Source organism: Electrona antarctica, assembly GCF_951216825.1.
Source record: "Electrona antarctica genome assembly, chromosome: 22".
Lineage (NCBI taxonomy): Eukaryota > Metazoa > Chordata > Actinopteri > Myctophiformes > Myctophidae > Electrona > Electrona antarctica.
In genome coordinates, this window is record NC_136805.1 from 14,854,339 (window position 1) to 14,870,442 (window position 16,104).

Sequence of the window (16,104 nt, forward strand, 5' to 3'; positions counted from 1 at the left end):
AATTTTGGGCCATAAACAAGAAAGTGAGGATAAAATGAAGTCTGATAATGATGTTCTATACTCTATAGCCTACTGTACACATCATGTTGACGTTACATTACAAACGTTTTTTTTTTTTTTTTTTTTTTTTTTTGCCATTTCGGACAAAATAAACAATTTTATATTGAGGTGCCCAGATGTCCCTATTTAGTAGGCCTATAGTAGCCAAAAAGTGAACCCGGACATGTTGAGTACACCAAGGTTTTATGTTAGAAATGTTTAGTATGGGTCCCCAGCATGTAGAAACTGCCGGATGCTAACTTGCATATGTTGAGCAATTTTCATAATTGGCATAATATGTGACCATACTATTAACAACCTATAGAAGGCAAAATATTCAAAATTTCATCATGCTTTATCTAGTATGTGATGTGTCAAACTAGGGGGTTTTCATGATGCTGAATCCATTCCAAGCATTAGTTTTGCAAAAAAAAACACTAATTGGGCTTAAAACGGCCATGCCCAAATGTGCTGACATCATCAATTTGTGATGACGGCATTGGCCGCTTTTAGCCCAATGAGTGTTTTTTTTTGCAAAACTAATGCTTCTATAGGTTGTAATTGGTATGGTCACATATTATGCCAATTATGAAAATTGCTCAACATATGCAAGTTAGCATCCGGCAGTTTCTACTGCCGGATGCTAAACATTTCTAACATAAAACCTTGGTGTACTCAACATGTCCGGGTTCACAATGGGGCTCTATGGGCTGGCTACTAGACTAATTGTCCACCTATCCTGTATCCGGTATTACTGCCATGTGTGATGATCATTTTAAATTTTGCAGGATGTAAAATAACTGTTCTATTTCTCCATCTCCCCCCCCCCCCCCCCCCCCCCCTCTCTCTCAACACACACACACACACACACACACACACACACACACACACACACACACACACACACACACACACATGCAGTACTACGTAACAGAAGCTGTGGGGAGGTACTTGAGGCCAGAAGTTATTGATAATGATGGCCATGAGCCTGAAGAGAGTAATGCAGAGATTAATGTCAAAGTTGAGGGAACAGAGGATACACAGACAGTCCCTATAAGCATCTCTGCAGAGAACATACCTCAGTCAACTGTTACCTGGGAAGAGTGTGACAGCAACAATGGTGTAGGACCAGCCAAAGAAAATATACAATACATAGTGCAGTTCACCAGAGGGAGCGGACACACATTAGAAAATGATGAGGGTGAGATAGAGGAACAGATTGCAGACACTGGACTGCGTGTTGCCAAAGAGATGGCAACAGATGAAGAGGAAGTAGAGAATGGTTGTGAACAGCACTTGATTGTAAAAGTGACCGGGACTCTGACTGATGAGAGTGAAGAACTTGATCATTTTGGATCGTCCAATTTTACACATGTGACGCTGAGTGACAACATGGAGGAAACTAACAGAAAAATCGGTCTTGAGGAGACTGGCGGGATAATGGCACATGACGAAAGGCAGAATGTAGATGAAACTTTGAGAAATGTCCAGGTGAAGGATTGGAACGAGGGAGAGGAAGTCCTCGCTGAAGACAACGCAGCGCAACATTTGAAAGATGCACATACTGTACGTTGCTCAGGGTCCGAGCGTTACGCAGACCAATTGTGTACATCAGTGAGTCCGGAGAGGGACAGTAACATTTACAGAGAGGACTTGGCATTGGCGAGACAAGAGGAAGGAAGAGGAATGGAACATGAACCGGCTATGACAAAAGAAACCGAGTCAGAGAGACATACAAGCGTGTCAGAGCAGGCCAGCACTTTGTCAGACTCTGAGGATGAAAGCGACCTCACATCTGATGAGGGATTGGTGGAGCATGGCGGGGCAGACATCCAGGAAGCAGTGCTCCTCTGTCAAGAAATATTAGATGAGAACAGCGAGGTTACTGCAGCTTCAGAGGCTGCTCAAGATGCTCAACTACAGATGACCAGAGACAAGAGAGCAGCTGCGTCAGATCATTACATAACTGTTGCTGCACACACGATGGGCGAGACTCTTCTGAAAACTGAAAATGATGCAAATGACCTGGAAGTGACAGAGGATGGGAGCATAGCAGAAGAGAGGGAGCAGGATGTCGAGATTGACATTGATGACCAGGAGAAAAACATTACAAAGAACAATATATTAGGTTGTGGCTTTGAAGCACAGGATAGTGCCGAAGATGACTTGGTGACTGAACATATTCAAGTCAGTAAACCCATCACAGAGAACACGGAAATACTTAATAGACCTCTATGTGAAGGTGGAAACCAAGACGCTATGGCAGCTCTGCTGCAAACGTTAACTCAAACTGAAAATGTTGCTGTAGAAAACAAAAATACAGAGCTTTCAGATGAATCTGAGCACATCAACCATCTGACATTAACTGATGGGAAAGCCCAGTTGACAGGGATAAACATTCCAGTTGATGAGGAAAAGACCAGACCAGATGAAGAAAATGTCTCAAGTTCAGAGGCAGACACAGTAAATAAAAAAGAACCTGGAAATCTTGCACATGTGACATTGAGTGATGACATGGAAGGAACTCAAATAAATAGTGGCCTTGAGAAGGACATTGGTGAGATAATGGCACATGATGAAAGACACAAAGTAGAGGAAACGTTCAGAAACGTCCAGGTGAAGGATGGGAATGTGGGAGAGGAAGTTCTCACTGAAGACGAAGCACAAAGCTTGAGAGATGCATGTGCTGTCCTTGGCTCAGAGTCAGAAGAAATTTCTGGCCAGTTGTGTAGGTCAATGAGTCCAGAGGATGACAACATTTACAGGGAGGATGTGGCATTGGTGAGACAGGAGGAAGGTAACGGAATGAAACATGATGCAGTTGTCAGAAAAGAAACAGAGAGACATACAAGTGTGTCAAAGCAGACCAGCGCTTTGTCCGACTCTGAGGATGAAAATGACCTCACATCTGATGAGGGATTGGTGGAGAACCATGGGGCAGACGTCCAGAAAGCAGTGCTCCTCTGTGAAGAAATATTAGATGAGAACAGCGATGTTACTGCTTTAGATGTTGCTCAAGACAATCAACTAAAGATGACCTTCAGCAAAAGAGCAGCTACTTCAGATCATGACATAACTGTTGGTGCACAAGTGCAGATGGTGGATGAGAGGCTTCAAAAAACTGAAAACAATGATGCAAATGACCTGAACGCAACAGAGGATGGGAGCATATCAGTAGAGAAGGAGCAGGATTTTGAGATTGAAGCACAAATTCATGACAATGACAAAGAAATTACAAAGAGCAATATATTAGACTTTAGCTTTGAAGCAGAGGTCATTGCAGAAGATGACATGGGCACTGAACATATTCAAGTCAGTGGGCCCATTACAGAGACCATGGAAATACAACTTAATAGCGCTCAGTATGGAGGTGGAAATCAAGACTATATTGCAGCTCAGCTGGGAACGGTAACTCAAACAACTGATAATGTTGTTATGGAAAAACAAAGCATGGAGCCTTCAGGTATGTCTGAGCACCACCTGACAGTGACTGATGCCCAGTTGACAGAGATAAACATTCCACTTGATGAGGAGAAGACCAGACCAGATGAAGATAAGGTTTCAAGTTTAGACATGACATTGAGTGACAACATGGAAGGAACTCAAATAAATAGTGGCCTTGAGAAGGACATTGGTGAGATAATGGCACATGATGAAAGACACAGAGTAGAGGAAACGTTCAGAAACGTCCAGGTGAAGGATGGGAATGTGGGAGAGGAAGTTCTCACTGAAGACGAAGCACAAAGCTTGAGAGATGCATGTGCTGTCCTTGGCTCAGAGTCAGAAGAAATCTCTGGCCAGTTGTGTAGGTCAATGAGTCCAGAGGATGACAACATTTACAGGGAGGATGTGGCATTGGTGAGACAGGAGGAAGAGGAAGGTAACGGAATGAAACATGATGCAGTTGTCAGAAAAGAAACAGAGAGACATACAAGCGTGTCAAAGCAGACCAGTGCTTTGTCCGACTCTGAGGATGAAAATGACCTCACATCTGATGAGGGATTGGTGGAGAACCATGGGGCAGACGTCCAGAAAGCAGTGCTCCTCTGTGAAGAAATATTAGATGAGAACAGCGATGTTACTGCTTTAGATGTTGCTCAAGACAATCAACTAAAGATGACCTTCAGCAAAAGAGCAGCTACTTCAGATCATGACATAATTGTTGGTGCACAAGTGCAGATGGTGGATGAGAGGCTTCAAAAAACTGAAAACAATGATGCAAATGACCTGAACGCAACAGAGGATAGGAGCATATCAGTAGAGAAGGAGCAGGATTTTGAGATTGAAGCACAAATTCATGACAATGACAAAGAAATGACAAAGAGCAATATATTAGACTTTAGCTTTGAAGCAGAGGTCATTGCAGAAGATGACATGGGCACTGAACATATTCAAGTCAGTGGGCCCATTACAGAGACCATGGAAATACAACTTAATAGCGCTCAGTATGGAGGTGGAAATCAAGACTATATCGCAGCTCAGCTGGGAACGGTAACTCAAACAACTGATAATGTTGTTATGGAAAAACAAAGCATGGAGCCTTCAGGTATGTCTGAGCACCACCTGACAGTGACTGATGCCCAGTTGACAGAGATAAACATTCCACTTGATGAGGAGAAGACCAGACCAGATGAAGATAAGGTTTCAAGTTTAGACATGACATTGAGTGACAACATGGAGGAAACTAACAGAAATAGTGGTCATGAGGAGGAGATTGGCACGATAATGGCACACGATGAAAGGCAAAATGTAAATATCCTGGTGAAGGATGAGAATGATGGTGAGGAAGTGCTTTTTGAAGACGAAACACAAAGTTTGAAAGATGCATGTACTGTCCTTCGCTCAGGGTCAGAAGAAAACTCAGGCCAGTTGTACATGTCAATGAGTCTGGAGAAGGACAGTAACATTTACAGAGAGGACATGGCACTGTTGAGACAGCAGGAAGAGGAAGGTACAGGAATGGAACATGAAGCGGCTACAAGAAAAGAAATAGAGAGATATACAAGCGTGTCAGAGCAGGCCAGCACTTTGTCAGACTCTGAGGATGAAAACAACCTCACATCTGATGAGGGATCGGTGGAGCACGGCGGGGCAGACGTCCACAAAACAGTGCTCCTCCGTGAAGAAATATTAGATGAGAACAGCGATGTTACTGCTTCAGAGCTTGTTCAAGACACTCAACTACAAATGACCTACAACAAGAGAGCAGCTGCATCAGATCATCATCATGACATAACTGTTGGCACACAAGTGATGCGTGAGACGCTGCTAAAAAATGAAAACAATGATGCAAATGACATGAACACGGCAGAGGACGGGAGCACAGCAGTAGAGAGGGAGCAATGTGTTGAGAAGATTGATGCACAAATTGATGACGAGGGGAAAGAAATGTCAAAGGGCATTAAATTAGATTGGCACTTTGAAGTAGAGAGCCGTGCGGAAGATGACATGGGAACTAAACATATTCAAGTCAGTGAGCCCATGACAGAGAACATGGAAATACAAGTTAATAGAGCTCAATGTGAAGGTGGGAACCAAAACGCTATCACAGCTCTGCTGGGAACGATAACTCAAACAACTGAATATGTTGCTGTGGAAAACCAAAGTACAGAGCTTTTAGGAATTGGCCACCTGACAGTGACTGACGGGAAAACACACTTGACAGACCAAGATATTCCCAAGATCAGACCTGAAGAAAAAGTCTCAATTTCAGAGGAAGACATAATAAATAAAAATGAACCTGCACTTACACCCATTGCGGTAAAACCTGAAAGCAACAATGGAGGGGAAATAATGGGAGTGCTCCGAAGTACCTCCCCAGAGATATCTGACAGGCTTGTTGTTGTGCCTCTGGAGCCAAACAGTGTAGTATGTGAGGAAACTCAAGAGGGAGTTCCTGAGTATGACAACAATAGGCATGAGCTGTATGAGGATACAACACAAAGGATCCTGGAAGTAGGGGATTATGAAGACATTCAGACCACCCAGTTACCAGAAGAGGTGGGAAGCAAAGAGTCAGAAAGCTTCATAACAACTGTCGGTAGCGGTGAGGCTGGACATTTATTTATTCACGGAGAAGAACAGAGCTCCAAACTAGAAAGCGCTCTGCACATTCAGATTATGTTTGATATGGTTGCAGAGGGGCATAGTGGGACACGGTGCCCCACAGATGCTGAACTGCCAAGGGAAAAGGAGGAACCATCCACTGAACCAATGGATGAAACACCAGCTCAGGCATCAGCATACATATCTACAGCTGAGTTCGAACAAGTGGATGATGCATCACTGGAGACCGGGGCCAAACATTCGGAGCATGTATCTCAGACAGATGCCAGCTCACAAGATGAGACTTGGGGGACAGACACAGAACTGTTGGTCAAGACTGAGGAGCTGCTGGATGAAATGAACAATGAACCGGACAGAAAAACCAGAACGGTCATGGATACACAAAATAATACAACAATAGAAGAGAATGTGGATGAATTATCAGAGGAAACCATGGAATACCCTGAAGCTGAATTACACAAGGTGAAAGTGACAGGATTTGTATATGAACCAATAGATCCCACAGTGTTAGAGGAGAATTGCAGCCAGATCATTAATCTACTTGTTGAAACTAGAATGATGGAACAACCAAGTGCAACTAGGCCTATATTAAATGAGGAAAAAGAGGTACAGTTTATGGCAATGGGTGTACAAGATGCAGGGTTAAACATGCAAGACATTGCAGGCTCTGACATTAAGAAGACAACATCAGAAAAAGAAAATTCCACTGAAATCATACAGCTGCACAAAATGAAAACAGCTACATCCAAGACTACAGATGGTGAGGAAAATGCTTTTTTTGCAGGATCTGAAGCAGACATTAACACAGACCAACTGCTTGAGTCAATAGAAATAGACCATGAAATGTTTAACAAACATCATTCCACACGCATAGAAAAAGCCATGGATGTTGGATTCTATAAAGAATCTTTGGGCATAAAGTCAGAACCAGAACTTACAACATCAAAGGAAACAGAAATTACAATACATGGAAAGGCTGACACAGTGACAGAGTTACTGGGGTGTGATGTGAGAGGAATAGAGCCACAACAGCTGTCAAAAAACAATGAGGAACCTGAGACTGAACTTGCATTAGGGAGTGAGACAGAAATATTGGAGACTTCACCACCACTGTTACAGTCGGGATATACGGCTGGTGGACAATTCCCATGTGAAGGGGCCTCAGCAGAAAATGAGACTGCAGTACTGAAATTAAGTGGTGCTGAAGTATTCCAAGCCATACATGAGACAGCAGACAGCATGTCAGAAATTGTCATCTCTGTCAAATCATCTGATATTGAGGATGGAGATATGAAGGGAACACAAGACTCATGTGTTCAAGAGGACCAGTCTACACATGAAATATACACACAGACTGGATTTCTAAAGAATACACATGATGCAACAACTGAGGCCAGGGAGGATAAATTGTCATATCAATCTCAAGAAAACAGAGAGACAGACATTGTCGAATTTATGGGGACCGAAACTGGATTACAGGTTATTTATCCCAAGATATCAGACTCTGGCCTACAAGAGAAAACTAACTGGGAGATATCTAAAGGGATGGAGGAGAAATCACAGACATGTGCTCTTTTTCAAGGTGAGGCTGTGAACAGTAACACTGAAGACAAACATTTTGGGGCAATTGCACTGAACATTACAAATGAAATGAAAGAGGTTAATTCAGGAAAACCCGACAAATCACAGGAAGCAGAGTCTGAGGTTCTTGGGCGAATAAGTGAGCCAGTGGTGGTGTTAGAGGGAATGCCTTTGACAGAATCTAATTTGCACAAGAAGACATATTTAGAACATTCTGGGAGGAAAGCTGCATCTTCGCCTGTTGAGTTGAGCACAGCAGACGATGCAGAGGAACTGGCCACGCCTCTACCAACACCCGGTGACCAGCTTGAGGTACTATTACTCTATTAAACAGATGTATTCAATCATACATACTCATTATTCCACAATACATAAAAACATTATGTTTATTTCTGTTGCCATTGCAGTTGGATTTCACTCCCCAAAAGACAAGAATTGCCATTAAGAATCCTCATGTAAGACCACCAAAGGACCCCAGTGCCATTATACAGATGCCCTCTGTGGAACTCACTCCTCAAAAATCTTCTGGACATCTCCCAATGAAAGGCCTTGTAGCTGTGCCCATGGGAGGCTTGGGCATTGGAATAAAACTGCCTGGTAAGTCAGCAGTTGTAGGGGATGGGTGATGACTCCTGAACTATACCTGTTGTTGTGTTTGAATTCTTTGATTCTTCTGTGCCACATTTTTTGTTATGATCTATAAATAATCCAGTGCCACTTTGTGTTTCAGGATTTGGAGCTGGTTTCCCTGGTAAAAAAAAGACAAATGAGTCGGGAGAGGATAATCGCACAGAAGACTGCCCTCAGGTTTTTATTAACTTTTGGTCTTTCGTATGAGCAGAAAACATTTTCATGTCATGTTTTTATTCAATAATAGATGTCCTTGTCCATTCCTCAACAGAAAGAGACTGAGACAAAGCTAGACGTGAATGATGTGTGTGATGTTCTGGATGCACATTATCTTAAGTTGAGCACAGCAGACGATGCAGAGGAACTGGCCACGCTTCTACCAACACCCGGAGACCAGCTTGAGGTATCATTACTCTATTAAACAGATGTATTAAATCATACACACATTATTTCACAATAAACAATGTTTTTATTTCTGTTGCCATTTCAGTTTAATGCGTTGGACTTCACTCCCCAAAAGACAAGAATTGCCATTAAGAATCCTCATGTAAGACCACCAAAGGACCCCCGTGCCCTTCTACAGAGGCCCTCTCTGGAACCCACTCCTCTAAAACCCTCTGTACGTCTTCCAATGAAACGCCTTGCAGGTGTGCCCATGGGAGGCTTGGGCATTGGAATAAAATTGCCTGGTAAGTCAGTTGTAGGATTCAGGAAAGGGATCATGAACTGTGTGTGTGTGTGTGTGTGTGTGTGTGTGTGTGTGTGTGTGTGTGTGCGTGCGTGCGTGCGTGCGTGCGTGCGTGCGTGCGTGCGTGCGTGCGTGCGTGCGTGCGTGCGTGCGTGTATTCTTTGATTCTACTATATCATACTATAAATGATCCAGTGCCACTTTGTGTTTCAGGATTTGGAGCTGGTTTCCCCGTTTTAAAAAAGACAAATGTGTCGAGAGAGGAAAATCTGAAAAAAGACTGTGAGAGACAGGTAACATTTTGTGTTCCATGTGACCAGAAGAAATCATTTCAATGGCATGTTTTGTATTGAATTATAGATGTTCTTGTCCATTGCTCAACAGAAAGAGACTGAGACAAAACCAGAAGTAAATGAGGGCTCTCCTATGCAAGATGTGGCCAAACACAAACCTAAATGGATGCCCCCAAGACAGCCAGGGTATAACTTATTATTTGACACACTGTTTTCCAAATTATTTATACTTTATCACAATTATATTATTATTTTATTTTGTATTTTATGGTTCTTACATGTTTCAACAGGTTTGGAAATCCACTGATGTCTGAGCTAAAGAATAAATTGAAGAAGACAACAAAAGAATGAGAAGACAATTATTTATTTGCAATAGCCTACCTTATGTTTTTATGTTTCATTTTTTAGTTTTCAATCAATTCTTTGTTTAATGTCCAAATGCTTATAAATGTGAAGTTCTGTCTATAAATATTTTATGTAATAAAGTCTTAAAACAAAAACAATTCTGCGCAGGGTATAATGTAGGCCTACATTTTATTTAAGAACGTAAGCCTTAATCCATCAATTCAGCCTGTCATGTACTGGAATTTAAGAAATCAATACATTTGACTTTGAACTCAACTGTTTTTCTCTTAGTCATTTGCATGGCCTTCCTTTCATCTTGCCAATGTATGAACAAGATTAATTTGCAAGTGAGGGTAAATGTCACTTGAACTCTACACAGGACAGGGAATATTCACAAATAATGTTACAATATATAGATAATATAACGTTATGAGAGAGACGTTGTGCACCGTCTCTCTGGAATGCCCTGCCCCTAGAGATCAGGCTTGCCGAGTCTGTGCCCCGTTTTAAATCACTCCTTAAGACTAATTTCAACAAAGCTGCATTCAACCCCCTACCCTTGTGATTTGTGATTTTTTTTATTGATTTCTTCTGTTGTTGTTGTGATTTTGTGCATTATTGACAATGTATTTTATTCTATTGTGTGCCTCCTTGCTATGTCTTTATATATGTTTCTCTGTTAAAGCACTTTGTGACTGGTTCTTAAAAGGTGCTATACAAATAAAGCTTTATTATTATTATTATTATCTAGGCTACTGAAATTGATGTTTAAACTGTCAGTTCACATATTAGATCAGTAGATGGCGATATTACCCTGCATAAAAGTGATGCTGAGGTTCTCTCTCTCTCTCTCTCTCTCTCTCTCTCTCGATTTCAATCAATCAATCAATCTCTCTCGCCTGCGTCTGATTAGCCGCTTTCAAAAACCCCTCTTTGGCCGCCTTCCAGCAATGAAGTCAGCGTTCTCCAAACTCCCTCCTTCTCCTCACCAGCGCAGCGATGAAATGAATGACAAAAGGTAACGAAAGTACGAAACACTTAAATAAACGACGATTATAAAAACATTTCGTCTCTGCCTACTTTACAGCTGATTGAGCTAGCTGATTTAACAGAACTGTACAAGCCTTGTCGTCTATATTGGTAGTCTTATGAGGTTCATATAGATCAGCAAAGAACATGTTTCAGCTTTCTTAAATGGTACATAGGCCGCCGCCTACTTAAAATGTTTAAAACCATGGGCCTTGGCCTTACCATATTATGCCACCAGAAGATTTATAATTGTCCAAAAATACACATTTGTATATGGGTTTAACCAACATAACCCAATGACAACTACACACAGTTGCAACTTAGAGGTGGACAAGAATCAAACTTGAGGTTATACATGCAGTATGTAGGGCGGGCTACAGTATATAGCTTAAATATTGGGTGGTTGAAATGTATTGCATGGCAACATAAGCACTTGATGATCTTGAGCGTATCTATAAAGAAGAAAATGTTGTCTTTGCTAATTCAATCTACATTTACAGGCTGCAGATGAAGACTGCAGAATGTGAGGACTGAAGGTTTGTTTCTGTTGAAGAAGCTAAAGGCCCTCGTCCAGAAGAAGCAGGAACATCCATACAAAAGGGTCTCTTATACAAGTGTTAGCCAATGCATATATGGATAAAGGCTGTGAAAGTGTTCATCCTAAGTTCACAGGCCAAGGAAGAGATATTGCAGAATGTCCCTCTCCACCCCATCCTCCAGCGATGCTGGGATCCCAAGTCTAGAGACCAACACATTCAATGGTGGCTGCAACTTTGCCACGCCAGCGCGAAATAACAATGGTGCAATCAAATCAAAGTCACAGGCTCGCGGTTTGCCACTCAACTTCACCCCAGTTTCAAAATATTTATTTTGGAGAGGGAGAAGATCTCAATCTGCAGGGTCTTTGAGTAATTTAGAAGTTCACATCTCCCCTGTATATGGTGAAGACCCAGCACAGGTGACAGAAAACGGTATAGATGCAATTCTTCTGATGCGAACGGCTTCCAGTAGCACTCCTACCGTTTCTCCTGTGCGTTCCACAATGGATGAGACTGCGCCTACTCCTGTGCGTTTCATAGGTGATGAGACTCTGCCTTCTCCGGTGCAATCCATAGTGGATGAGACCATGCCCTCAAGTTTTCCTGTGAGTTTCATAGAGGATGAGACTATGCCACATGGATGTACATTTGATAGTTCCTTCATGACCTCGGTTTCTTCAATTTGTGCCACACCGACTCTTCAAACTTATAGCGGTGTAACCGAGACTGATGTTGGCCCTGTTGTCGACCAAGATGGGTCTGCTTCAGAAGATTCATGCAATGATCTCCAGAACAGAACTTTTACTTCCCCTCTCAGCAGTACCTTGGAAACAAAATCTCAGTCAGTGTTTGGCAGCACACATATTTTGTTTGAAAGCCCTATGAGTAATGTTAACCAAAACACCTTTGACGTGGACAGTTCATCTAACATCATTAACCAGACCACTAGCTGTAAAAACAACACGTTTGATGTCCACCAACCGTGCCCCTCAAAGTGTAATGATGCAGAACCTGATGCCAAAATGTCTCTCCTGCATAACACGTTTGATGCTGAGCCTGGTGTAGGGGAAGTGTCTGAAGCTGGGCCTCACAGCAATGCCTTTCAAACTAAATCTCTTACTACTCTCAGTAGTACAATTACTTTGTCTGAAAGCAGCACGAGTGTCAACCTCCAGAAAACGTTTGACATGGTCAGTCCAAACGAGCTCACTAACCAGATCACTAGCCGTAAAAACGACACATTTGATGTACACCAACCTTGCCCGTCAAAGTGTACAGCAACAACTGCGCAGTCTGATGCTAAAATGTCTAATCTGGATAACATGTTTGATGCTGAGCCTGTTGTAGTGGCAGTATCTGAAGCTGAACCAAATATAGTGAGGTTTTCTGAAGCCAGAGCTGGATCTGATATATTGATGGTCTCTGAAGCCAGAGAAGGATCTGATATAGGGATGGTCTCTGAAGCCGGAGCTGATGTAGTGGCACTGGCAGCTTTTGCTGCTGAGCCTACTGTTACTGTAACAGTTACTGAATCTGGAAGCGACTGTAGTGGTGATACACACTCAAGCACACTAAATCCAGAAGGATTCTGTGACGGCCTCTCTCAAAGCCTGGCTTGTAATTTGAATGAAACTTTAGATTTGAGGGAGTTCTTGCCTTCAACATCTACACCCCAACTTCCCCAAGTAAACAAGTTCATCATGAAACAAGAGATGGGAAAGTCCTCTGTGGTGCAGAGAAAGCTGAATGAACCAGACGCTCTGTTGGCTCCACCGACAAACATTGTTGGTGACCGAAAGACATTCCTGACCATCCCCAGTGCAAAGCATCTGCTGCCTGCTTATTGCGCTGCATCAAAGTTATGGAAATGTGGCGCAGCATCGATTCCTGGACTTTCAAAGACACCTCACTTTGGTGGGAGGAGAGCCCAAGCAGGACTGGAAGCCACCAGAAATACTGCTGGTCACCTCCCCAAAGGGGTGAGTAAAATATTATATATATTTACAAAGTGTCCCTCATGCATGTATGTAACATAATAAATGCCTGATTATTGCATTATTTTTTTACTTTGTGTTTTTTGACTCAGGCTACAGGAATCTCCAGGTATATCTTGACACCTAGTGCAGAATCTGCAGATACAGGTAAGCATTAGTTAAAAAGACAGTGGCAGTAGGTAGCATGTTAGTGTCTATGTGAGATTTTATTCGTGTCATAGCATACCCAAACTAGTGATGTGAGAAACAAACTGAGGCATTTGGTATCTCTCGTCCATTTGGTTAAATATGTGCACTTAGAGCAAAAAGACAAACTGAAAGTGCAGTGTTGTAATCTCACATCTATGGTTGTTTAATGTACTTTAGCTTAATTTTGGTATGTTGTCAAGTATCACATTGCATTGTGGGACATTCAGTACCAGTCTAGTGCCAGTATTGCATTATGCATGCTATAATATTCACCAGATTTAGTTGGCATTTCATGTCCTATTGAATAGTACTAACTTAAGCTTTTGGACATGCAAAAAATGTATAGTAATTTGTATGCCAGTATGGAATTTCACACAGCCTCACAGTCAAATGATCTGTCTATATTACATCTTTCCAGTTGTGTCTGCATGGTCCAAGATCCCTGGTGCTGGTTTAAGAAGACCATGCCCCAGCGGACTACCAGTGGCAGCTTATAGACCTCCTTTGACAAGATCGATGGCATCAAATGAGTCCACTGGAACCAACTATTGGTTTGAACAAATTAATATGAGATGTACATGCCACGTTTTGTTTAGTCAGGTGCTTTCCAAGTTACCCCGAGAGACGGACTGTGTATTCAGGTCAAACTCATACAGCCTCTGCTGTCCCTGCAGTGAGGACTGGCCGAGGACTTGATCAGGCGAAGAGGCACGTAATGACCAGTAGGGAGCCTTTGCCAGGAGCAAAAAGGAAAAAGATAGGTCAGTGTTATGTTTAAAGGTTTAGTTATGGCATTGAACACCCTTCCATCTCATGCTTCAAGCACCTTAGTGCTTCTATTAAAGCTAACTTGAAGTTTGCATACAAAACGGTCATCATACCATAGATTCTTCTTGTGGACCATGTGAGCTTAACCCCAACATCCATATTCATACTTTCACACAGACCACCTCTTGTTTTGTTGTTCACATCTAGTATTTGTTTTTTATACAGGATTCATCCAAGTTTTGTTTTTGCAGGCTGTGTCAACTGTGCCCAAACACAGATGCAACTGGTCGCATGCCAACAGAAAAGTGCCCAAACAGAGATGAAACTGGCCGCAAGTCAACAAAAAATCAAACATCTACAAGAGGGTAAGACTGTTGCAATCATTAAAATGGTATAGTCAGTTTGCTTCCATAATAATCATAGGCAAGGGGTTGTAAAGTTTAGGAGCCCTAAACTGTAAAAGGGCGGAGGCCGCAGTCATAAAGGGTTAATTAAATTAGGGATGGGCGATATGAAATTTCTGGCTGATATCAATATCCGATATAATGAATTGATATGGCTGATAACATATGATCTCAGTCTGTATTAAAAATATAACTTTGTCCTTTCTGAAAAAGCCATGCTGTATAGGCATACTGTATATCGAATTTGAAAAAGCAATGCCTCTTCTCTTCAAAGTACGGTTTATGTTGGGATATGGGCCAACATTTTGGCCCATATCCCAACATAAACAGCTTGAATGTAGTGTTATTAAATGTTCCAACTTGTTGACCCTTTTGAAAGATTCCCCAGAACACACTGATGGAATCTGCAGCCTTCATCAGAAAAGGCTTTTTCATAAAATGGAAAAATCAACAATTGCAAAGTATATTTGCTAAAACTGATCTTAGCTATGTTAGCTTGAACCACACAGTTCTCTTGTACAGTGATTCTCAACCTTTTTTTTTTTTTTTTAATTTAACAGACCCCCAGTTTGATATGCGTTCCCAATGTGATCCCATGTGATACAATCTCTCATATATTCATGATGAATTGCTTTTTCTTTCTTTCAGAACTGCAAAAGTTGAGGGAGGAAAAGGCTAGCTGGAAAGGACAAAATTAAGAAGAACATACACGTACAGTCCCCCGAGCGTTGCATTTTGTCTGTTGTGACTCTTGTTAGATACAAGATCATTAGATACAAGATCATGTTTTATTTATTTAATTAATAAAGTCAATATTGACCAGCCATGTTTTTGTCCTATACATGTTATTCAGATGCATAATTTTATCAACAAGGCTGAATTGAAAATTATTGCACCATGATATTGCCAGTGTGAGAATCTGCGTTCCTCAATACAAGGAAACCTATACAAACACAGGGTCCCTCCCTGTGTTCGAACAGGCAAACCACACGGAAAGGCCTCATGCCGGGTTCATTCCAATCACCTCACTGTGAGTGATGTGGGTTTATACTTATGTATTCAAAGTGTCCTGGTATATTCAGGGCTTAAAGTTCTCAGTCCTGGGGACGGATTTCAGTCCTGAGGATTTCATAGGGGTCATTTAATGAGATCAGTGCAGATTTGCAAAAAAACGTTTTCAGTCTTGGGATTTTTTTGTGCCTCCATAAATCTGAGCTTTAGTGGGATGGTCCTTCCATGAGTACAAATACCTCAATACAGTACTTAAGTAAAAGTACTTAGTTACTTTCCACCACTGAGCTTTTGACACATTGCTGTAGACGAGTGGTTCTCAACATGGGGTCCAGGGTCCAGACCGGGACCCTCAATGGTCCTTGGGATTCAAGGGGGTCCCCAGCTTAATGAGCTAACCCTATTTTAAACTTTGGCTATTTTTTTTTTAAAACGTTGGAAAAAATATTGAATAATTTAAAAAGTTGGAATGTTTTTTTTCCCATTTTTAACATCTCTTGTGGGGGCCCTAGGACAAAACATTTTCAG

At 41.8% G+C, this 16,104-nt stretch overlaps 2 protein-coding genes across 10 annotated transcripts; both read left to right on the top strand.

The window, feature by feature from the left end:
• Positions 1-1,079: 1,079 nt before the first annotated feature.
• LOC306915422 (uncharacterized protein) lies at positions 1,080-10,046 on the top strand. 3 transcript variants are annotated; one of them, XM_079492746.1, is made up of 8 exons: positions 1,080-7,998; positions 8,094-8,283; positions 8,417-8,493; positions 8,564-8,719; positions 8,807-9,005; positions 9,218-9,297; positions 9,389-9,483; positions 9,588-10,046. In XM_079492746.1, exons 1-8 carry the CDS (start codon positions 1,291-1,293, stop codon positions 9,646-9,648), a joined length of 7,566 nt encoding a protein of 2,521 aa, XP_079348872.1. In that variant the 5' UTR covers positions 1,080-1,290; the 3' UTR covers positions 9,649-10,046. The 3 variants fall into 3 exon arrangements, with proteins under 3 accessions (XP_079348872.1, XP_079348873.1, XP_079348874.1); XM_079492747.1 differs by having other exon boundaries at positions 8,588-8,719; XM_079492748.1 differs by lacking the exons at positions 8,094-8,283; positions 8,417-8,493; positions 8,564-8,719.
• Positions 10,047-10,551: 505 nt separating this feature from the next.
• On the top strand, positions 10,552-15,389 carry LOC306914955 (uncharacterized protein). 7 transcript variants are annotated; one of them, XR_013788766.1, is made up of 7 exons: positions 10,552-10,660; positions 11,172-13,189; positions 13,297-13,351; positions 13,812-13,944; positions 14,068-14,154; positions 14,387-14,526; positions 15,214-15,389. XR_013788766.1 is itself a non-coding variant. In XM_079492195.1 (7 exons), the coding sequence occupies exons 2-7, from the start codon at positions 11,366-11,368 to the stop codon at positions 15,261-15,263; spliced, it is 2,286 nt and encodes a 761-aa protein (XP_079348321.1). In that variant the 5' UTR covers positions 10,552-10,660; positions 11,172-11,365; the 3' UTR covers positions 15,264-15,389. The 7 variants fall into 7 exon arrangements, 5 of the variants coding, with proteins under 5 accessions (XP_079348321.1, XP_079348322.1, XP_079348320.1 ...); XR_013788767.1 differs by having other exon boundaries at positions 14,413-14,526; XM_079492195.1 differs by having other exon boundaries at positions 13,812-13,967; positions 14,413-14,526.
• Positions 15,390-16,104: the final 715 nt, after the last annotated feature.